Source organism: Denticeps clupeoides, unplaced genomic scaffold, assembly GCF_900700375.1.
Source record: "Denticeps clupeoides unplaced genomic scaffold, fDenClu1.1, whole genome shotgun sequence".
Classification (NCBI taxonomy): domain Eukaryota; kingdom Metazoa; phylum Chordata; class Actinopteri; order Clupeiformes; family Denticipitidae; genus Denticeps; species Denticeps clupeoides.
The window spans coordinates 51,350-75,901 of NW_021629750.1; the positions used below are offsets into that span (position 1 = coordinate 51,350).

The 24,552-nt window shown below is 44.2% G+C and overlaps 1 protein-coding gene across 1 annotated transcript; it reads right to left on the reverse strand.

Annotated features, from left to right (window-relative positions):
• Positions 1 to 41: 41 nt before the first annotated feature.
• Positions 42 to 21,353, reverse strand: LOC114773272 (sodium- and chloride-dependent GABA transporter 2-like). Its single transcript, XM_028965801.1, has 14 exons — positions 21,083 to 21,353; positions 20,712 to 20,846; positions 20,247 to 20,387; positions 20,052 to 20,136; positions 19,826 to 19,958; positions 3,308 to 3,442; positions 2,986 to 3,089; positions 2,763 to 2,887; positions 2,534 to 2,646; positions 2,299 to 2,436; positions 2,109 to 2,211; positions 1,071 to 1,171; positions 340 to 510; positions 42 to 240 (listed from the first exon to the last, which is right to left on the reverse strand). Exons 1-14 carry the CDS (start codon positions 21,243 to 21,245, stop codon positions 148 to 150), a joined length of 1,740 nt encoding a protein of 579 aa, XP_028821634.1. The 5' UTR covers positions 21,246 to 21,353; the 3' UTR covers positions 42 to 147.
• Positions 21,354 to 24,552: the final 3,199 nt, after the last annotated feature.

Here is a 24,552-nt window from a genome sequence, read left to right on the forward strand (position 1 = left end):
TGTTCATTACTGAGAGGTTAATTATTATTTTCACACAGATCCTTTTTTTGCAAACAACCTTTAATAAACCTAAGAATTAGAGGTTATTTTCACTTAGGTGTCCCAACAAATCGTCTTCTTAAAAGCTTCTTTTGTTCCCCATGGCAACTACAGTGCATCTGGGGTCAACTTTGAAAGCTCTTCCCTCTGCTTCCGGGTCAAAGGAAGGTCATCAGCACATTGACAAAGATGAATGCAGCGCTGGTAAGAGAGAGAAATAGCATCCTTATTTATTTACAGACCAACAAATAAGGTTGTGCATGCATATACTGTATAAGTTCCATCAAAACTTAAACTAACCTGTTTCAGGCTTCCTTTTCCAGTACACAGCAAGTAGACAGCCAGTACTGGTACCGCCAGGCCGGATGACAGCGTCATCATCCAGCCCAGCACATTAACCCACCCCGGGTATGTGTAGGTTCGGTTAAATGTCAGGGGCTTGTAATTGGCCAAGGCGCCAATTAAGGATACCTGGGGAAAGAAGGACATTATGGAATAATTTAAATTAACACATAAATTCAGCACAGATGCAGATATAATTTTTATGCACCACATGGTGGAATACAGTAAAGTCCATGCACAGCTGTTTGTGCACGCAGGAATCTGTAAGATAATCAATACGTTTTTGTGACAGGTAACCAAATTGGTAGAGAAAGGACAAAATAGCAGACACCATGTATGGTTTGGGAAAGTATAATATAAAATAAGTGTGCTTTAAGTATGAAATGCCTCTTGGCTCTTGTGCTCAAGCCAGCAGCAAAAGGTGTCCACAACAGGACCAATAAAGCTGGCTCATTGTAATTTTCTGATGTAAAATCTGATTTCGTATTAGTAATTATGGTCATTATCAATGATCATTATCCATGTCAACAGAGACTAGCTAAAAAATCAGCCAATAAGCACAGCATCATACTGATATATTTTCAACTGGATTAATTAGAATCACTATGGGTCATACATGTGTGGAATTAACAGTGTCATCCTGTTTAAAAACTGTCAGAACCACTAATGAGAATAAGAGAGGAACTCACTGTGCATACTAGTGGTGTCAGATAGCGCCAGCAGAAACTGAAGAAGCGGCTGGGTCTCACTCCTGTCATGTCTTCAATTACATCACACATGCGCTCCGATCCTGGTAGATGGAAAGGCACGTTTTCTATCTGGCGTAACTAGAGTAGTATAGTTCTTTATTCATGTGTCACATTTAAATGTTTCAGATCATCAAAAGTGTGAAATTTGGCCGACTTTGCAAAATTGTTGTAGTTCATGGTTCATGGTCATGCCACAGCATATCAATAGGATTCAGGTCAGAACTTTGATTAGGCCACTCCAAAGTTTTCATTCTGTTTTTCTTCAGTCAGAGGTGAACTTGCTGGTGTGTTTTGGATTATTGTCATGTTGCAGAATCCACGTTGGTTTCAGCTTGAGGTCATGAACAGATAGAGGGACATTCTCCTTTTGTTAAACCGCAGAATTCATAATTCCATTAATCACAGCAAGTCTTTCAGGTCCTGAAGCACCAAAACAGCCCCTGACCATAAAACTATCACCGCCACCATATTTAACTGTTGGTATGATGTTCTTTTTCTGAAATGCAGTGTTACTTTTACAGATTTAATGAGACACACTCTCCAAAAATTTTCGTCTTGGCTCCCCATCCCTTTCTTATGTCATGAACACTGCCCTGATCGACAGGTAACTCCTGGGAAAATTCATCAATGTTTCATGTTTTCACTTATTGTGGTTCGCTGGAGTCCCAAAGGTTTAGAACCTTTTCCAGACTGATAGAGCTCAATTACTTTCTTTCTCATTTGTTCCTAATTTTCTTTGGATCTCAGCATGATGTCTGGCTTTTGATGATATTTTGGTCTACAACACTTTGTCAGGCAGGTCTTATTTAAGTGATTCATTTATTGAGGTGTGACAGTAATCCTTGACTAGTATATATTATTGTTTGATTATCTAAAACATTTAAAAAACTTAAAACAAGTAAGAAAGCACTTTTCCAAACCACTGCATATACAGCATAAGGACTTTCATAGAATTTACTGCAATTAATTATTATTTACCAAATATCCAGCCCATTATCAGACACTGAAGACTAGAGAGGAAGAGTTTGGAGGATGCATTCGTGCCATAGTAATCAAACACCTGCAGGACATAAATCCCACCCTGCAGAAAAAAAGGCTTATTCAATTATAGACACAAATCATACAACAGACCACAATATGTTGAATTTATATTTGGTTCTCTGATTACCTCTGTAACCATTAGTATACTCATGCTGAAGCAGAAGAGGCTGAAGACCAGCAGTAAAAGTTCTCTACGTCCAGGTCTACGCAGCACAGTGGGAGCCAGGTCAATCACTGGCATTATCACCCCCTCCATCATAACAAACTAGAATTTATGCATCAGTTAACAGTTAATATCTGTTTGTTTGTGTGTGTATTTATGTGTGTGTGTGTGTGTGTGTGTGTACACATTTTGATGCCACCTGTGAATCCAGGCCAAGCAATATAATCATGATGAAGAAGCATATCGCCCACAGCTGGGGTAAAGGCATCATGGCCACTGCCTGAGGGTACGCAATGAATGCCAGACCAGGACCTGTAAGAAGAAAAAAGTTATTCATGTAGCCACAAGCATAATTTATTTTGAACTATATTGATTACTCGTATTGTTTGTTTTATATAGATACTCCCAAGCCATTATAAGTACAGTACCTGACTCTGCAACTTCTGCAATGCCAACATTGTATTCATGAGCCATGAAGCCCAGCACTGAAAATACTGCAAATCCAGCCACCAAACTGGTAGCAGCGTTCAACAAACAGAGCCAGAAACAGTTCCTGCCAGAGAGGTTTGAATTTAGGATGCTAATTTGGGGATATTAAAGGGGTGTGGTTTGATTTAAGATTTTTGGGGACTGACGGGTTCTAAATCATACCTGTAGCAGTTGTTGTTGTATGGATTGTAACTCCCCAGTGAAATCAACACTCCTCCACCCACACCAAAAGAAAAGAAGACCTGAGTTACAGCCTCCATCCACACCTGCATGAAAACACACAAACCTATTATATGATTTCATTTTATTATCAAAAAAAGAATTTTAAAAACTGGGTATAGTGAAGGCAAACTCCACCCACTAAAGGTCCAAGCAATGATTCAAACTAACAACCATGGGGTTTGTGAGATTTGCATTTTATGTCGGAAAAGTTCTGGTTTGAATGCTTTAAAACTGACAACTCATACAGGCTGTTCAAAGTAACCTGGGGATCTAGAAGTGGGGTGAGTTCAGGCTTCAGATAGTACACAATCCCCTGCAGGGCACCAGGTAGAGTCAACCCTCTGATCAGCAACACCAGCAGCATCACGTATGGGAAAGTGGCTGTAAAATACACCACCTGAAAATAGAGATCCAGCATTTAAGGGTTAATCTGGAATTCACTGTGTTGCACCCCAGACTCTCTAACAGCCTCCAGGCTTATACTGGATCTGCTCATTTTAACTAAAGATTTCTGAGATGGGCACGTCTGATTTCCACTCAGCCAAAGAGGCAAACGTTTCCACACATTTTGTAATATAACTGTGTCACGGCTCGGACCGTGGATGATGTGCCAGGCTGTAGTTCCATGGATTCCATGTGGTTGCCCCTGTCACATTGGTAGGTTGGTAGGTCGGTAGGAGAGTGAGGCGCAGAGTACTTGATTATAAATACAAACAAAAGCGGCACAAGGGCTAAAACAAAGGAAACAAAGGATAAACAATTACAGACCCAAAGGCATGTGGCAATAAGGCCAGGAACATAAACTGGAACAAACCTAAGGTGAGTTATGTGCATGTCCACATCATTGTCGCATCCCATACTGGGTTCTGCTTCATGGTTCTTATGGAGCTGGGATGGATCAGGACTCCATAATCATGTGCAGGAGCACCCGTTGTGCTTAACCCTTAGCCCATGGGCGTCACAGCCCCTGATTATCTGACTGTCTGCACCTATTGTTGTGGCCCCCTCATTTTTAGTCTTTGTCGGGTTATTGAATGTTTGTCAATGTATTGTGTGTCTTTCTTACAAGTTACAAGTTTCTTACAACTTTCCTGTCTGCTTTCATTGTGAAAGTTTCTTCCTGTCTGCATCGACCCTGTCTCACTCTGTCTATGTAACGGATGCACACCAGCATCCAATCACCCATGCACATCAGTTGGTGTCAAAAGAGAGATTTTATTTCTGTGGGAACACAGCAGGGTACAGTCAGTGGCTAACAATCACACGCGTCACGGCCCTCCTCTCATCCCCTCTCTGCTCCCGCAGCACACTGAGGTAACTGCACGTCAATACAACTTGTAAAATATGATTAAATAAAAAACCAAAAAATAAATAAATAAACCCACCACATGAATTCAACCAGTAACTCAGTCATTAAATGACATATATTAAACTATTTACAGGTGAGCCAACAGTGACATTAAACAACAGTAAAAACAACAGTAAAATACAAAAATACAATTTAAAAAAAGAAAATGACGATCGTATAGTGGCTACGTTACATACATTTCACATTTAACATACCTGTGGGAACACAGCAGGGTACAGTCAGTGGCTAACGATCACACGCGTCACGGCCCTCCTCTCATCCTACGAAACACATGCTTCTGCTAACACGTGGCGGCAAATAAAATTTCTTTTTTTTCTTTTTTAGAACCGCGCGTGCGGCACAACGCCGCACGCGCTTATAATACACAGCATAATACCAACAACATGCCATAACTTTAATAACTTTAATACACCTATATACAACACATGATATGGAGAACACTGCACGCGCGTCTCACCCCTCTCTGCTCCCGCAGCACACTGAGGTAACTGCACGTGAACGTGAGCTATAGAGTGCGCCATTAATGTAACCCTGACCACACAAACAATGTGGAACCAAAATTTTCGTTCCCACCCACAAATACACAGAAAAAACACATGAACACCGTAGCTTACAATTACAATAAGTTTTGTTGGAGTTCACGACATACATAACATAACATCTTACATAACATCCCGGCCACATACTCCCCCCTGAACTTCACAAAACTTATTCAGTAAGGTAAGTAGCTCAATGACACAATGCTATGAACCCGGTCATCCATACAACCATCGTCTACTATGCGACACATATGTCTCCCACTTACAGGGAAAATGACAGAGGATAACTGGCCAGGTTCTCCTCCATCACTTGCTAAAGAGGTGCCCCATACACCACTCACTACTACGAACAGGATAACTTCATTAACTGTGTGTCTTAATGGATCTACAATTAATGCCAATCACATGGGACATTGATTACGATGACAGGAGATTCACAATCCCACTAACTGATCTTTCCATAGGTACACTTTTCTGTGTCATGTTATGAATCAATCGGCTTACCGGCTTCACTATTCTCCCTACTCTCGTCCTAATCTGGGATATAGTAGTTGCTTGGGACGTAATCTCATCAGACAAAGGGGTTGTGGAGGGTACAACCATAACTGAGTCAGCAGGAACACTCGGGCTTTCAGTCTCAATATCATGGTTGCTATTTGAGGCACTGTCATCACAAGGTGAGTTGTTCACAGGTAGGGAAACAGGTTCTGACACTTCCAATCCTGAAGGCACTTGTGGATCTTCAGCACAACCAACTGTGTCGGTAACTTCAGCCACCCAATTAACGGTACGCACAGCACTGTCTATGACCGAATCTAGAACAGATTGAGTTCTTCCAGAATTCTCGCTATGCACCTGGCTGACTTCAGGCTCACTGGTGAAAGAACACTCATCTCCAACTTCAAGCGGGAGGAAATTTGCTTGCAGGAGTAAGTTGCGGTGAACTACTTTCACATGTCCCGAGCTGGTGTTCCTGACATGGTAGACATGGCACCTGGGGTCCTTAGATTCCACAATGTAAGGAGTAGATTCCCACTTGTCTGCCAGTTTCCTGCGTCCACGTTCTCCCTTGTTTGCCAAAAGGACTTGGTCTCCTACCTCAATGTCGCAGCCTTTGATTCTCCGATTGTACAATTCAGCTTGATGACGTTGACTATCCGTTGCATTCGCTTGTGCAACCAACAAAGCTTCCTTCAAGTCATCTCTCATCCTCTTGACAAAGCTGTCATAATCCACATGATTATTGTCTCTTTCAACGTTATGAAACATAACGTCAACCGGTAGACGTGGAATTCTTCCAAACATGAGGTAGAATGGTGCGTAGCCCGTGGACTCATGGGCTGTACAGTTGTATGCGAAAGTCAAGGTCTGCAACACTTGAGGCCACTTCTGCTTAGCTCTGGGGGGTAAAGCTCTGATCATGCCACCTAACGTTCTGTTAAAGCGCTCAGCTTGACCGTTTCCCATCGGATGATATGCAGTGGTTCTTGACTTCATGACTCCAGCTACCTGCATGAGCTCTTGAATCAGCTGGCTCTCGAAATTAGCACCTTGATCCGAGTGTATCCTCTCTGGGAATCCATATATACAGAAATAACGGTCCCACAGCTGTCGTGCTACCTGCTTAGCTGACTGGTCTCTACACGGGAAGGCATGCGCCATTTTGGTGAAGTGATCTGTTACTACCAAAACATCCACGCTTCTTCCATTCGAATCTTCTGCTGACCAGAAATCCATGCAAACAAGTTCCAACGGCCTCGTGGTTCTAATACTTTCCAAGGGCGCTCTACCTTCTGGCTCAGGTGTCTTGCTAACCACGCATCGTCTACAACACTTGACATGCTCACGAACATCCTGTTCCATTCCAACCCAAAAGAACCGCTGTCTTGCCAAGTACAGGGTCCTGGCTTGACCTTGGTGTCCAGCAGTGTCATGAACTCCTTCCAGAACATCCTTAATAAGTGATGACGGAACAATGAATTGGTGTCTTTTCTTCCCTGTCAGAAAGTCTTTACTGGCTCTATACAATATGCCATCCAACATCTTCAGTTTCTCCCACTGTTTCAAAGCTTTAAGTACCTTGTATGTCTCCTTAGCACGCTCCCTACGTGAAGGTCTTCTGCCACGGGCCACGTAGACAAGAATACGGGAAAGGGTAGCATCCTCGGCTTGCTTTTCCTGCAAATCCCGGAGGGAGAATGAATGCAAGGGCACTTGACCAGATGGTACTAGCTGTTCCACGTCCTGTGCTAACCAAGAGATCACTCTTCCTTCAGGTCCCTTGTTCCACTCCATGCAGCCAGTCAATAAAGCAGACACTTCCTCACTGCCGAGTGAACGACGCTGCAGATTTTCAAAGGAGGAAGGTTCTACCAAGGCCTGACAGTTATTGCTTAGCCTAAAAGTGTCCTGAATCAAGTCTTCCTTAAGCTGTTCGGCCTCCTTCAACAATGCTCTGTAAGGTTCTTCCACCAATCTCACACTGACCTGTGGTTTCACAAACGGCTGTCGGCTGAGCGCGTCAGCCACTACATTTCGGCTGCCAGGTATGTATCGGATGTTAAAATCATAAGGAGCTAACTTGGCGACCCACCTCTGTTCACATGCATCCAACTTGGGCTTTGTCAGGATGTATGTCAGTGGATTGTTATCCGTCCAAACAGTGAATGGGTGACCTTTCAGCCAGTGTCCGAATTTGTCACAAACAGCCCACTTCAATGCCAGGAATTCCAGTCGGTGAGCGGGATAGTTAAGCTGGGCACGGGTAAGTGCTTTGCTGGCAAAGGCTATTGGTCGAGCCTTGCTCCCGTCTTCTGGGGCCTGTGACAGTACGGCGCCCAATCCATCCAAAGAAGCATCCGTGGAAAGAACGAACGGCCGACTGAAGTCTGGATGTGCAAGTACAACCGAATTCAGGAGTGCTGACTTCAGCTGCAGGAACGCTTCTCTGTGCTCCTGCCCCCAATCACTTGGTTTTAACTTTTTGAATGAAGCAGCTCCTCTTGGATTCCCTTTCCTTCCTCTAGGAGCTGCAGTCAACATGAAGAGTGGTTTGGCAATTCTAGAACAGTTCTGTATAAATCTTTGATAATACATCACCATGCCGAGAAATGATTTTATCTTCCGCTGACATGGTGTGACAGCATCATCCCTCATGAGATCCACTTCTCCCATATCACAGATGGCGCTGATTTTGTCGGGATCTGCAGCAACACCGGCCCTGTCTACCACATGACCAAGAAACCTTACACTGCGCCGGAGGAAATAGCACTTCTTTGGAGCTAGCTTCAGCCCATGGGCACTCAGTCGATTGAAGACCATCTCCAATCGTTCCAAAGCTTCCTCCTCACTTGGAGCATACACCAACAAATCATCTAGGTAGCAGAGCAAGGTCAAAAAGTTTTGATCCCCGAACACGCCCATCATCAGACGCATAAAGCTGGCAGGGCTGTTACACAGACCCTGTGGAAGCCTGTTGAACTCGTAGAGGCCCATTGGTGTCGTGAAAGCAGTTAGCTTCTTGTCCTCTTCTGCCATTGCAACGTTATAGAAGCCGGACGTCAGGTCCATGGTACTGAATATGGCATTGCCGCCAAGGGCCGCCAGACAATCCGCTTGGTGGGGTAAAGGGTGTGCGTCTTTGATCGTTCGAGCATTCAGCCACCGGTAATCAACACAGACGCGGAGATCACCGCTCTTCTTCCACACTAGCACCAGGGGAGAAGCCCATTCACTCTTGGACTTCCTGATGATCTCTCTTTCCTCCATATCAGTCAACACATGTCGGAGTTTCTGGTAGTGTGCAGGGGGTACACGCCTGTAGGGTAGCCTGAACGGTCTGTCGTCGGACAGGTGGATATGATGGACTATGTCCCTAGCCTTCCCACAATCAAGCTTATCCTTGGAGAACACACTCTCGTACTTCTTGATCAATTGCAGCAATTTGATTTTCCAATCCAGCGTCACTTCACAGGAATCGATGTCCAAATCTTTCAATCCCATTCGCTGTAGATCATTGCTAATGCTGAAGCTTGGGTCAGCTCGTAATGTTTGGTTATGTAATTTGGCTGTCACACCAAGTGACTGCTTGATGTCCCCATCAAGGTCTTCTACAGCCACACATGGGTAGACATCGGCCAGTTTTGTGTTCCGTTTAAGAGTTATGGGCGAGTGACCTGCGTTCAAAACCTTAACTGGCACCCATCTGTCCCCTGTCATGGTAGCTATGACTCTACCAATAATTACCTCCTTCTTGTGGGTCTGTGCTCTTGGTGGTTCGATGACGATGGTACTTCCTTCAGACACTGGGGAGGTCACCGGTAACTTAGCCCACACCAGATGTTCATGCTCTGGAAGTAGCGTGACAGCACGGGCCAGTTTAGCAGTTCCAATGACATCAGGTATTTCACTTCCTTTCCAACGATTAAGGCCAGACAGCATGTTCATGAAATGGGAAACCTCTGGGCTCCCTGGGGCCTCAGGCTGTGCGACACAGCGCCAGTAAGACGACATCTGCTTCATTTGAGACTGTAGGTACTTGATGACATTCGTGCCCAAAATCAGCTCATCCTGCTGTCCGGGTACTACTAATGTGGGCACGCAGACTGTGTGACCATACACTTCCATATCTACATCGTGCACCTGCTTAGGACGGACTTGGACACCTCCACAGCCTACAAGGACAACATCAATAGGTACTGTACTCTGGGCTGTGATCAACCCTGCATCCAGCAGTCTCTGTTCAGCCTCTTCGCTCATAGTACACGCCATGGATCCACTGTCCAGCAGAGCATGCAATGAGACTTTCTTTTCCACAATAACATCCACATAGAACAGACTGTCTACTTTGTCCAATTTCATTACGTTCTGAAACACCACCATCGTGTGGTCGGGAGTAGCTGCAACCATTTCTTCAAACTCAGACATGGCATCACCAGTATTGAGGGTCCCTTTTCCTGTACTCACATTGTCCCCTCCCGAATGTGAGTAATTCAGTTTTCCTGGTTCTGTGATCGATTAACAGACTGGACAGCGCGTTTAGTTGTCCCAGGGCAATCCCTTCGTTGATGTCCAGTTTCAAAGCAGACGAGGCATCTCTTCTCCTTCATACAGTGTGTACGAGTGGAATGTGACTTATCACTACACACCTGGCAGGTAGCACGCTGGTCCCACGAGAAGGATGAGGGCCTGGCTGGAGCAACAGTGGGGAACTGGCTCGTTCTTTCGAGTACCTTCTCTAACATGTCGAGAACACGCTCCAGCGTACCTGACTCTGTAACAGCACTTCCACTTGTCTTGGCATCACTTGACTTGACTGGGACACACTGCGCTACATTAGCGTGAGCATACCCACCATCGCTGGTGGCAGCCGGGTCAGTGACGGCCATGGCAGTAGCCACCTGGAATGAGCGAGGCTTGTGCATGCCTAGAAGAAGCTTCTTTGCTTGGATCTCTCTCTGATTCTCGTCAATGGCTTCCTGCACCTCGATCACAGTCCATTTACCTATGGGTTTGCACTTGAACACACTAGAAAGTTCGACATCTGGGCAGTTTTTGATGAACATCATCGCTATTTCAGCATCCATATTCTCCATTCTGCTTCCTTGTTGGTCCAAATATTTGCTGGCTATTTCAGCTGCTGTGTTCAGCCTCACCCAGTAGTCAACAGGGGTCTCTTGAGCAGTGGGCAGTGTAGAATAGAAGTCGGCCAACGGTAGGCATGACACTGGAGTTTCGCTAAAGTAGCGTCTCAAGGTGCAGTAAATTGCTTCGGGGTTGACAGTAGCATTATGTGAATTGTTACTTTTGAGAGTTACCTTGACAATGCTCTTTGCTCTGCCCATCAGGTGTTCCAGAATCTCATCGATTTTTCAGGTTGTGCACACTCTTTCTTTCGCAGGTACGCTTCCATCTGGTCGATCCATTCTTGGATGGAGCAGCTGTCTCTTCCATCACCACGGAAGATGGGTGGCTCTTTCACTTTGGATTTAACAATCAAGCTGACTTGAGATAAATCAAGGGTTTTACTGGCAGGTTCGGTTCTAGTGTCACCCAGCGGTGGTGACTGGCATGACTGCACGGGGGTCTGACTAGCTAACAACCGATTAATGACAGAGTCTCCAATCAGGTCACATAACTGTTGTGTGGCAAAATCATTGCTAATAGCTGGAGTGGAGAACCTGGGTCTAGCAATAGGTGTCTCAGTGCATGGTTGTGTGTCACCTACTGGTGAAGTATGGACCTCTGTGGGATGACTAATGCCTGGCGATCCCACCCCTAAAAATCTAGGTAACCCTCGGCCACGCCCCAAACCCAACATGAGAGCATCAGATACTTCTAACCTATCACTGGACATATTGGGTTGATATTACACAATGGATGATAACCAAATAAAAGAAGGTTCACTATGTACACAACACCACTATCAGAACTGATATGCAGCAGACCGTAACACAGTAGGTTCGGAACACTTCTGTCTTGGTGCTTCCAGCTTCACCAGCATGCACTCGGTCCCGGCGATCGGCGATGGCTGATCAGGTGCATCCGGGTCACGGCACCAGTTTTATGTAACGGATGCACACCAGCATCCAATCACCCATGCACATCAGTTGGTGTCAAAAGAGAGATTTTATTTCTGTGGGAACACAGCAGGGTACAGTCAGTGGCTAACGATCACACGCGTCACGGCCCTCCTCTCATCCCCTCTCTGCTCCCGCAGCACACTGAGGTAACTGCACGTCAATACAACTTGTAAAATATGATTAAATAAAAAACCAAAAAATAAATAAATAAACCCACCACATGAATTCAACCAGTAACTCAGTCATTAAATGACATATATTAAACTATTTACAGGTGAGCCAACAGTGACATTAAACAACAGTAAAAACAACAGTAAAATACAAAAATACAATTTAAAAAAAGAAAATGACGATCGTATAGTGGCTACGTTACATACATTTCACATTTAACATACCTGTGGGAACACAGCAGGGTACAGTCAGTGGCTAACGATCACACGCGTCACGGCCCTCCTCTCATCCTACGAAACACATGCTTCTGCTAACACGTGGCGGCAAATAAAATTTCTTTTTTTTCTTTTTTAGAACCGCGCGTGCGGCACAACGCCGCACGCGCTTATAATACACAGCATAATACCAACAACATGCCATAACTTTAATAACTTTAATACACCTATATACAACACATGATATGGAGAACACTGCACGCGCGTCTCACCCCTCTCTGCTCCCGCAGCACACTGAGGTAACTGCACGTGAACGTGAGCTATAGAGTGCGCCATTAATGTAACCCTGACCACACAAACAATGTGGAACCAAAATTTTCGTTCCCACCCACAAATACACAGAAAAAACACATGAACACCGTAGCTTACAATTACAATAAGTTTTGTTGGAGTTCACGACATACATAACATAACATCTTACATAACATCCCGGCCACATACTCCCCCCTGAACTTCACAAAACTTATTCAGTAAGGTAAGTAGCTCAATGACACAATGCTATGAACCCGGTCATCCATACAACCATCGTCTACTATGCGACACATATGTCTCCCACTTACAGGGAAAATGACAGAGGATAACTGGCCAGGTTCTCCTCCATCACTTGCTAAAGAGGTGCCCCATACACCACTCACTACTACGAACAGGATAACTTCATTAACTGTGTGTCTTAATGGATCTACAATTAATGCCAATCACATGGGACATTGATTACGATGACAGGAGATTCACAATCCCACTAACTGATCTTTCCATAGGTACACTTTTCTGTGTCATGTTATGAATCAATCGGCTTACCGGCTTCACTATTCTCCCTACTCTCGTCCTAATCTGGGATATAGTAGTTGCTTGGGACGTAATCTCATCAGACAAAGGGGTTGTGGAGGGTACAACCATAACTGAGTCAGCAGGAACACTCGGGCTTTCAGTCTCAATATCATGGTTGCTATTTGAGGCACTGTCATCACAAGGTGAGTTGTTCACAGGTAGGGAAACAGGTTCTGACACTTCCAATCCTGAAGGCACTTGTGGATCTTCAGCACAACCAACTGTGTCGGTAACTTCAGCCACCCAATTAACGGTACGCACAGCACTGTCTATGACCGAATCTAGAACAGATTGAGTTCTTCCAGAATTCTCGCTATGCACCTGGCTGACTTCAGGCTCACTGGTGAAAGAACACTCATCTCCAACTTCAAGCGGGAGGAAATTTGCTTGCAGGAGTAAGTTGCGGTGAACTACTTTCACATGTCCCGAGCTGGTGTTCCTGACATGGTAGACATGGCACCTGGGGTCCTTAGATTCCACAATGTAAGGAGTAGATTCCCACTTGTCTGCCAGTTTCCTGCGTCCACGTTCTCCCTTGTTTGCCAAAAGGACTTGGTCTCCTACCTCAATGTCGCAGCCTTTGATTCTCCGATTGTACAATTCAGCTTGATGACGTTGACTATCCGTTGCATTCGCTTGTGCAACCAACAAAGCTTCCTTCAAGTCATCTCTCATCCTCTTGACAAAGCTGTCATAATCCACATGATTATTGTCTCTTTCAACGTTATGAAACATAACGTCAACCGGTAGACGTGGAATTCTTCCAAACATGAGGTAGAATGGTGCGTAGCCCGTGGACTCATGGGCTGTACAGTTGTATGCGAAAGTCAAGGTCTGCAACACTTGAGGCCACTTCTGCTTAGCTCTGGGGGGTAAAGCTCTGATCATGCCACCTAACGTTCTGTTAAAGCGCTCAGCTTGACCGTTTCCCATCGGATGATATGCAGTGGTTCTTGACTTCATGACTCCAGCTACCTGCATGAGCTCTTGAATCAGCTGGCTCTCGAAATTAGCACCTTGATCCGAGTGTATCCTCTCTGGGAATCCATATATACAGAAATAACGGTCCCACAGCTGTCGTGCTACCTGCTTAGCTGACTGGTCTCTACACGGGAAGGCATGCGCCATTTTGGTGAAGTGATCTGTTACTACCAAAACATCCACGCTTCTTCCATTCGAATCTTCTGCTGACCAGAAATCCATGCAAACAAGTTCCAACGGCCTCGTGGTTCTAATACTTTCCAAGGGCGCTCTACCTTCTGGCTCAGGTGTCTTGCTAACCACGCATCGTCTACAACACTTGACATGCTCACGAACATCCTGTTCCATTCCAACCCAAAAGAACCGCTGTCTTGCCAAGTACAGGGTCCTGGCTTGACCTTGGTGTCCAGCAGTGTCATGAACTCCTTCCAGAACATCCTTAATAAGTGATGACGGAACAATGAATTGGTGTCTTTTCTTCCCTGTCAGAAAGTCTTTACTGGCTCTATACAATATGCCATCCAACATCTTCAGTTTCTCCCACTGTTTCAAAGCTTTAAGTACCTTGTATGTCTCCTTAGCACGCTCCCTACGTGAAGGTCTTCTGCCACGGGCCACGTAGACAAGAATACGGGAAAGGGTAGCATCCTCGGCTTGCTTTTCCTGCAAATCCCGGAGGGAGAATGAATGCAAGGGCACTTGACCAGATGGTACTAGCTGTTCCACGTCCTGTGCTAACCAAGAGATCACTCTTCCTTCAGGTCCCTTGTTCCACTCCATGCAGCCAGTCAATAAAGCAGACACTTCCTCACTGCCGAGTGAACGACGCTGCAGATTTTCAAAGGAGGAAGGTTTCTACCAAGGCCTGACAGTTATTGCTTAGCCTAAAAGTGTCCTGAATCAAGTCTTCCTTAAGCTGTTCGGCCTCCTTCAACAATGCTCTGTAAGGTTCTTCCACCAATCTCACACTGACCTGTGGTTTCACAAACGGCTGTCGGCTGAGCGCGTCAGCCACTACATTTCGGCTGCCAGGTATGTATCGGATGTTAAAATCATAAGGAGCTAACTTGGCGACCCACCTCTGTTCACATGCATCCAACTTGGGCTTTGTCAGGATGTATGTCAGTGGATTGTTATCCGTCCAAACAGTGAATGGGTGACCTTTCAGCCAGTGTCCGAATTTGTCACAAACAGCCCACTTCAATGCCAGGAATTCCAGTCGGTGAGCGGGATAGTTAAGCTGGGCACGGGTAAGTGCTTTGCTGGCAAAGGCTATTGGTCGAGCCTTGCTCCCGTCTTCTGGGGCCTGTGACAGTACGGCGCCCAATCCATCCAAAGAAGCATCCGTGGAAAGAACGAACGGCCGACTGAAGTCTGGATGTGCAAGTACAACCGAATTCAGGAGTGCTGACTTCAGCTGCAGGAACGCTTCTCTGTGCTCCTGCCCCCAATCACTTGGTTTTAACTTTTTGAATGAAGCAGCTCCTCTTGGATTCCCTTTCCTTCCTCTAGGAGCTGCAGTCAACATGAAGAGTGGTTTGGCAATTCTAGAACAGTTCTGTATAAATCTTTGATAATACATCACCATGCCGAGAAATGATTTTATCTTCCGCTGACATGGTGTGACAGCATCATCCCTCATGAGATCCACTTCTCCCATATCACAGATGGCGCTGATTTTGTCGGGATCTGCAGCAACACCGGCCCTGTCTACCACATGACCAAGAAACCTTACACTGCGCCGGAGGAAATAGCACTTCTTTGGAGCTAGCTTCAGCCCATGGGCACTCAGTCGATTGAAGACCATCTCCAATCGTTCCAAAGCTTCCTCCTCACTTGGAGCATACACCAACAAATCATCTAGGTAGCAGAGCAAGGTCAAAAAGTTTTGATCCCCGAACACGCCCATCATCAGACGCATAAAGCTGGCAGGGCTGTTACACAGACCCTGTGGAAGCCTGTTGAACTCGTAGAGGCCCATTGGTGTCGTGAAAGCAGTTAGCTTCTTGTCCTCTTCTGCCATTGCAACGTTATAGAAGCCGGACGTCAGGTCCATGGTACTGAATATGGCATTGCCGCCAAGGGCCGCCAGACAATCCGCTTGGTGGGGGTAAAGGGTGTGCGTCTTTGATCGTTCGAGCATTCAGCCACCGGTAATCAACACAGACGCGGAGATCACCGCTCTTCTTCCACACTAGCACCAGGGGAGAAGCCCATTCACTCTTGGACTTCCTGATGATCTCTCTTTCCTCCATATCAGTCAACACATGTCGGAGTTTCTGGTAGTGTGCAGGGGGTACACGCCTGTAGGGTAGCCTGAACGGTCTGTCGTCGGACAGGTGGATATGATGGACTATGTCCCTAGCCTTCCCACAATCAAGCTTATCCTTGGAGAACACACTCTCGTACTTCTTGATCAATTGCAGCAATTTGATTTTCCAATCCAGCGTCACTTCACAGGAATCGATGTCCAAATCTTTCAATCCCATTCGCTGTAGATCATTGCTAATGCTGAAGCTTGGGTCAGCTCGTAATGTTTGGTTATGTAATTTGGCTGTCACACCAAGTGACTGCTTGATGTCCCCATCAAGGTCTTCTACAGCCACACATGGGTAGACATCGGCCAGTTTTGTGTTCCGTTTAAGAGTTATGGGCGAGTGACCTGCGTTCAAAACCTTAACTGGCACCCATCTGTCCCCTGTCATGGTAGCTATGACTCTACCAATAATTACCTCCTTCTTGTGGGTCTGTGCTCTTGGTGGTTCGATGACGATGGTACTTCCTTCAGACACTGGGGAGGTCACCGGTAACTTAGCCCACACCAGATGTTCATGCTCTGGAAGTAGCGTGACAGCACGGGCCAGTTTAGCAGTTCCAATGACATCAGGTATTTCACTTCCTTTCCAACGATTGAGGCCAGACAGCATGTTCATGAAATGGGAAACCTCTGGGCTCCCTGGGGCCTCAGGCTGTGCGACACAGCGCCAGTAAGACGACATCTGCTTCATTTGAGACTGTAGGTACTTGATGACATTCGTGCCCAAAATCAGCTCATCCTGCTGTCCGGGTACTACTAATGTGGGCACGCAGACTGTGTGACCATACACTTCCATATCTACATCGTGCACCTGCTTAGGACGGACTTGGACACCTCCACAGCCTACAAGGACAACATCAATAGGTACTGTACTCTGGGCTGTGATCAACCCTGCATCCAGCAGTCTCTGTTCAGCCTCTTCGCTCATAGTACACGCCATGGATCCACTGTCCAGCAGAGCATGCAATGAGACTTTCTTTTCCACAATAACATCCACATAGAACAGACTGTCTACTTTGTCCAATTTCATTACGTTCTGAAACACCACCATCGTGTGGTCGGGAGTAGCTGCAACCATTTCTTCAAACTCAGACATGGCATCACCAGTATTGAGGGTCCCTTTTCCTGTACTCACATTGTCCCCTCCCGAATGTGAGTAATTCAGTTTTCCTGGTTCTGTGATCGATTAACAGACTGGACAGCGCGTTTAGTTGTCCCAGGGCAATCCCTTCGTTGATGTCCAGTTTCAAAGCAGACGAGGCATCTCTTCTCCTTCATACAGTGTGTACGAGTGGAATGTGACTTATCACTACACACCTGGCAGGTAGCACGCTGGTCCCACGAGAAGGATGAGGGCCTGGCTGGAGCAACAGTGGGGAACTGGCTCGTTCTTTCGAGTACCTTCTCTAACATGTCGAGAACACGCTCCAGCGTACCTGACTCTGTAACAGCACTTCCACTTGTCTTGGCATCACTTGACTTGACTGGGACACACTGCGCTACATTAGCGTGAGCATACCCACCATCGCTGGTGGCAGCCGGGTCAGTGACGGCCATGGCAGTAGCCACCTGGAATGAGCGAGGCTTGTGCATGCCTAGAAGAAGCTTCTTTGCTTGGATCTCTCTCTGATTCTCGTCAATGGCTTCCTGCACCTCGATCACAGTCCATTTACCTATGGGTTTGCACTTGAACACACTAGAAAGTTCGACATCTGGGCAGTTTTTGATGAACATCATCGCTATTTCAGCATCCATATTCTCCATTCTGCTTCCTTGTTGGTCCAAATATTTGCTGGCTATTTCAGCTGCTGTGTTCAGCCTCACCCAGTAGTCAACAGGGGTCTCTTGAGCAGTGGGCAGTGTAGAATAGAAGTCGGCCAACGGTAGGCATGACACTGGAGTTTCGCTAAAGTAGCGTCTCAAGGTGCAGTAAATTGCTTCGGGGTTGACAGTAGCATTATGTGAATTGTTACTTTTGAGAGTTACCTTGACAATGCTCTTTGCTCTGCCCATCAGGTGTTCCAGAATCTCATCGATTTTTTCAGGTTGTGCACACTCTTTCTTTCGCAGGTACGCTTCCATCTGGTCGATCCATTCTTGGATGGAGCAGCTGTCTCTTCCATCACCACGGAAGATGGGTGGCTCTTTCACTTTGGATTTAACAATCAAGCTGACTTGAGATAAATCAAGGGTTTTACTGGCAGGTTCGGTTCTAGTGTCACCCAGCGGTGGTGACTGGCATGACTGCACGGGGGTCTGACTAGCTAACAACCGATTAATGACAGAGTCTCCAATCAGGTCACATAACTGTTGTGTGGCAAAATCATTGCTAATAGCTGGAGTGGAGAACCTGGGTCTAGCAATAGGTGTCTCAGTGCATGGTTGTGTGTCACCTACTGGTGAAGTATGGACCTCTGTGGGATGACTAATGCCTGGCGATCCCACCCCTAAAAATCTAGGTAACCCTCGGCCACGCCCCAAACCCAACATGAGAGCATCAGATACTTCTAACCTATCACTGGACATATTGGGTTGATATTACACAATGGATGATAACCAAATAAAAGAAGGTTCACTATGTACACAACACCACTATCAGAACTGATATGCAGCAGACCGTAACACAGTAGGTTCGGAACACTTCTGTCTTGGTGCTTCCAGCTTCACCAGCATGCACTCGGTCCCGGCGATCGGCGATGGCTGATCAGGTGCATCCGGGTCACGGCACCAGTTTTATGTAACGGATGCACACCAGCATCCAATCACCCATGCACATCAGTTGGTGTCAAAAGAGAGATTTTATTTCTGTGGGAACACAGCAGGGTACAGTCAGTGGCTAACGATCACACGCGTCACGGCCCTCCTCTCATCCCCTCTCTGCTCCCGCAGCACACTGAGGTAACTGCACGTCAATACAACTTGTAAAATATGATTAAATAAAAAACCAAAAAATAAATAAATAAACCCACCACATGAATTCAACCAGTAACTCAGTCATTAAATGACATATATTAAACTATTTACAGGTGAGCCAACAGTGACATTAAACAACAGTAAAAACAACAGTAAAATACAAAAATACAATTTAAAAAAAGAAAATGACGATCGTATAGTGGCTACGTTACATACATTTCACATTTAACATACCTGTGGGAACACAGCAGGGTACAGTCAGTGGCTAACGATCACACGCGTCACGGCCCTCCTCTCATCCTACGAAACACATGCTTCTGCTAACACGTGGCGGCAAATAAAATTTCTTTTTTTTCTTTTTTAGAACCGCGCGTGCGGCACAACGCCGCACGCGCTTATAATACACAGCATAATACCAACAACATGCCATAACTTTAATAACTTTAATACACCTATATACAACACATGATATGGAGAACACTGCACGCGCGTCTCACCCCTCTCTGCTCCCGCAGCACACTGAGGTAACTGCACGTGAACGTGAGCTATACAGTGCGCCATTAATGTAACCCTGACCACACAAACAATGTGGAACCAAAATTTTCGTTCCCACCCACAAATACACAGAAAAAACACATGAACACCGTAGCTTACAATTACAATAAGTTTTGTTGGAGTTCACGACATACATAACATAACATCTTACATAACATCCCGGCCACATCTACATGCTCAAAATTAAAATTCTTGTAGTCATTGAAAGTTTACTATTGTTTCATTTTTACATTTGAATACTAAACACCAACCTTTCCTGTAGATTTCACACCTTTCCAAATGCAAAAGTAACAAATGACCCACATTGCAATGGCGCAGAGGAGGATCTCCCACCGAACACTGCCCAGTTTGTCAATGCCACCTGAGATCGCCAGCACACGCCGTCTGGAGATACGTTGTTTGTTAGAATATCTGGAATTCTGTTTGCATTCTCAGTGTCCTTAAAGCTTTCTTCTGTGTTTGATTTTATAAACTTACTCCCAGAATTCAATTGCTGGAGATGTCAAACTGCTGTTTATAGTCTGGTTATATTTGTTCAGTGCATCAAAGTCCTCACAATTTTCTACAGGAAGTGAAATATATTTTAGTTCATTATTCTTAATTTCTTGAAGCTGTTGCACTACTGTTATGTTGCTGTTGTTACCCATGCCAAGGTGTAGTCAGTGTTCATACCTGTGTTCCAGGTGTGGCCACAGCTGGCCCAGGGCAGTTTGGCGTAGAAAGAGAAGCACAGGTACAGAAGTGCCCAGGCAAGGATGACGATGTAAGACATGCAGTTATAGACCCTCATTATAACACCTGTGTAGCCAATGCCTTAGAGAACAACAGTACATTTGTTTCTAATGAATATTAGGCTATCTTCTTCAAATCTCCATTTAACAACATTTTTACAACACCCATATAGCCTATATATAACAGCAATAATACCACAAGCCCTGAAACCTTCACTGTGTTCATATATTAAACTTTACATAACTTGTATGTCAACAGCAAAGAAATAATTTCATTGTACAGAGAAATTTAATTTCTTCCATATACATGACAATAACTACTATGAATCCTTGAATTATTGAATATATTCAACAGATGAGAAATGAGAACAGATGAGAAAGATGAGAAAGTTTCTTCCCCACTCACCCTGAGCAATTGGGCACAACTTCTCCCAGCAGGTGATGCTTGCTTGCTGTGTGTACTGACCCATTGCACTCTCCAGAAGAAACAGGGGGATCCCACAGGTCACCACGACCACCACGTAGGGCACCAAGAAAGCACCTTGAAAATAAAATTCATTACAAAGTGACATACGTTTTAACAGATTATTTCTTATGTTGTCCATTTGTGTGTTCATAAGGTTAGAGTTGTGATTATAAAACATGATATTTAAATGTTCATACATTATGGCATCATATGCCATACAGTCCTTGTGGTATAGTATATAGCAACAAGATTAGTGTAAAATAAAGCAGTTCAATATATCTCAGTGTATCTTGTACATAACTTAGACTTACCTCCACCATTTCTGTAGCAGAGATATGGGAATCTCCAAACATTTCCTAATCCAACTATGTTCCCTGCGACAACCAGGAGAAATTCTATATTGCTATTCCATTGCCCTCTTTCCTTAATTTTCTTTCTCCTACCCTTAACCTCTTCACAGTTTACAAGTTCCATCTTCTTTAGTCTGGTCAGATTAAAGCTTCCTGTCCCTGATCTCAACGCTGGCTTTTCCAGTCATGACTATGAACTCAATCTAAGAAACATCTTAACTAAATCTACTTGTGTTCTAGGTGTGATCACAGATTGCCCAGGGCAGTTTGGCATGGAAGGAGAACAAAAGGTGTCTGTAATATTAATGTAATAATTTAATTGCAATATCAACAAACTGAATTAATTGAATTGTTGTTGCTTAATTTTTACATTTAAAATGTTGGTATCTGAAGCCCTTCGCTTTAGGGTCATATTGCTCGGTTCTGTTTTACCTAGATGTTGTCCTGGTGTCTGTGTGTGTTTGTGTGTGTGTTTCTTTTGTGACATTGAGAAAGCAAACAATATAATGTGGAAGGAAAGATTGTTCATTAAACTTTGTAAATTAGTCATCTCAGGCCAAGTGTACAGATGGTTCAGGAATTTTTGGCAGGTAAGAACACTTCAAATTAGAGTAGGGAAGAGCTTTTCGCAGAAATACCCAGAAAATGCAAAGCCTCAAGGCAGTACAGAGAGTCCTTTATTATTTTCTACAATGATAAATGATGTTTTTTGTATAGTTTTGTGAGATGGGCACGTCTGATTTCCACTCAGCCAAAGAGGCAAAAGTTTCCACACATTTTCTAATATGTGTCACAGCTTGGACCGTGTATGATGTGCCAGGCTGTAGTTCCATGGAGTCCATGTGGTTGTCCCTGTCACGTTGATAGGTCGGTAGAATAGTGCAGCGCAGAGATGGGACATTTTGGGAACCAAAGTACTTGTCTACTTTCATTGTGAAATTTTCCTCCTGTCTGCATCAAACCTGTTTCACTCTCCGTCTAAGTCAACATGCTCAAAATTAAAGTTCTTGTAGTCATTGAAAGTTTACTATTTCTAGTTTACTACTGTTTGATTTTTACATTTGAAGCCTAAACACCAACCTTTCCTGTAGACTTCACACCTTTCCAAATGCAGAAGTAACAAATGACCCACATGGCAATGGCGCAGAGGAGGATCTCCCACCGAACACTGCCCAGCTCCTCAATGCCACCTGAGATCGCCAGCACACGCCGTCTGGAGATACGTTGTTTGTTAGAATGTCTGGAATTCTGTTTGCATTTCCAGTGTACTTAAAGATTCCTTCTGTGTTTGACTTAAAAAACGTACTCCCAGAATTCAGTTGCTGGGGAGGTCGAGTTGGTGTTTATAGTCTGGTTATATTTGTTCAGTGCGTCAAAGTCCTCACAATTTTCTACAGGAAGTGAAATATATTTTAGTTCATTATTCTTAATTTATTGAAGCTGGTGCACTACTGTTATGCTGCTGTTGTTACACATGCCAAGGTGTAGTCAGTGTTCATACCTGTGTTCCAGGTGTGGCCACAGCTGGCCCAGGGCAGTTTGGCGTAGAAAGAGAAGCACAGGTACAGAAGTGCCCATGCAAGGATGATGACGTAAGAAATGCACTTATAGACCCTCATTATAATACCTGTGTAGCCGATCCCTTTGAGACAAAAAGTACATTTATTGTTTCTAATGAATATTAGGCTATCTTCTTCAAATCTCCATTCAAAAACATTTTTACAACACCCATATAGCCTAACAGCAATAATACCACAAGCACAGAAACCTTCACTGTGTTCATATATTAAATTTTACCTACCTTGTATGTGGACAGCAAAGAAAGAATTTCATTGTACAGAAAATTTAATTTCTTCCATACACATGACAATAACTACTATGAATCCTTGAATAAATTGACCTGAACAGATGAGAAATTTTCTTCCCCACTCACACTGAGCAATTGGGCACTTCTCCCAGCAGGTGATGCTTGCTTGCTGTGTGTACTGACCCATCGCACTCTCCAGAAGAAACAGGGGGATCCCACAGGTCACCACAACCACCACGTAGGGCACCAAGAAAGCACCTTGAAAACTAAATTCAGTACAAAGTAATATATACATTTTAACAAAATCTTTCTTATGTTGTCCATTCGTGTGTATATAAGGTTAGAGTTGTGATTATGAAACATGATATTTAAATGTTCATACATTACTGCATCTTAAACCATACAGTCCTTGTGGTATAGACTACAGTAAAAAGATTAGTGTAAAATAAAGCAGTTCAATATATCTCAGTGTATCTTGTACATAACTTAGACTTACCTCCACCATTTCTGTAGCAGAGATATGGGAATCTCCAAACATTTTGTATAATTGTGAAAAAAATCGAAATGTAGTTCAGTTTCAATTTTATTTGTCATATGCAAGTAAACACAGGGAACAACATTACAGTAAAATGCAAGTCACTGCTAAAAACTGCTAAAAAGTTTTAAGTTTACAAGGTAGAAAGAAAATAAATTGGCAATATCAAATTTGTCACTTCACAAGAAGTCATAAGTTCTAAGTTTACAAGAAAATATATGATATGTGAGATATGAAGAAGTAAGACAGTAACAATTTTCATGTGGGAGGGTAGAACAGGCAGATGAGGCAAACTGACAATACTGAGCAGCAAGTAAATGACAGTTATAGCACGTAGAGTGTAGATGCACGTTCCAGTCAGTATTTAAGTGTGTACGTACAGTTTGTGTGTGAGTAACACAATGTGGGTGTAATGTTGGTGTTCAGGTGTTGCTGTGGAAAAGTAAAAAAAAATGAGGGTAAGTCCTATAGTCCAAGCAGCTAGATTCAGTTCTTAAATGGTTAAATCCTAATCAATTTCAGGCAATTACGACTTTAATTTGTATAAAATTGAAGGTGAGGAAAACCTCAATAAACCAAAATGCGTCTGACTAGTTCCATGCAGCAGCACAGTTCTACATTGGTTTTGAATCATATGCTCACTTTGTGCGGAAGCTACTGAAAAAAAAGAGATAATTTTCCACAATTTTTAAAAATATTAATATAAAATATGGTTAGGTATTAGGTAAAACAGAAGTCTTTGTGGAGGGTTGTGCTTAGTGAATATCTGAATATCTGTTGAATTTTCCAACATGAAACTACTGTAACTTCACCGCAGAGTTCTACTTTCAGTCAGATTGTCTCTTCCCTGTCTGTATTCTCCCTGTCTCTAGGTCAGCGTGGGCTCTTCTGTTTTAGGGTTTAGCTCATGTCTTAGTTTGGTCCCCTGTTCTCTGTCTGTGTTCGTGTCATGACACTCATCACCATCAGCTTGGCTTCATGGTAGAACTAGACCACCGCTGAAGCTTATCTGTGTTTGTTGTCTATCTTTCTGCTATTTATTTGTTTAATTGTTATTTATTATTTAATCATCTGTTTAATTATATGGAC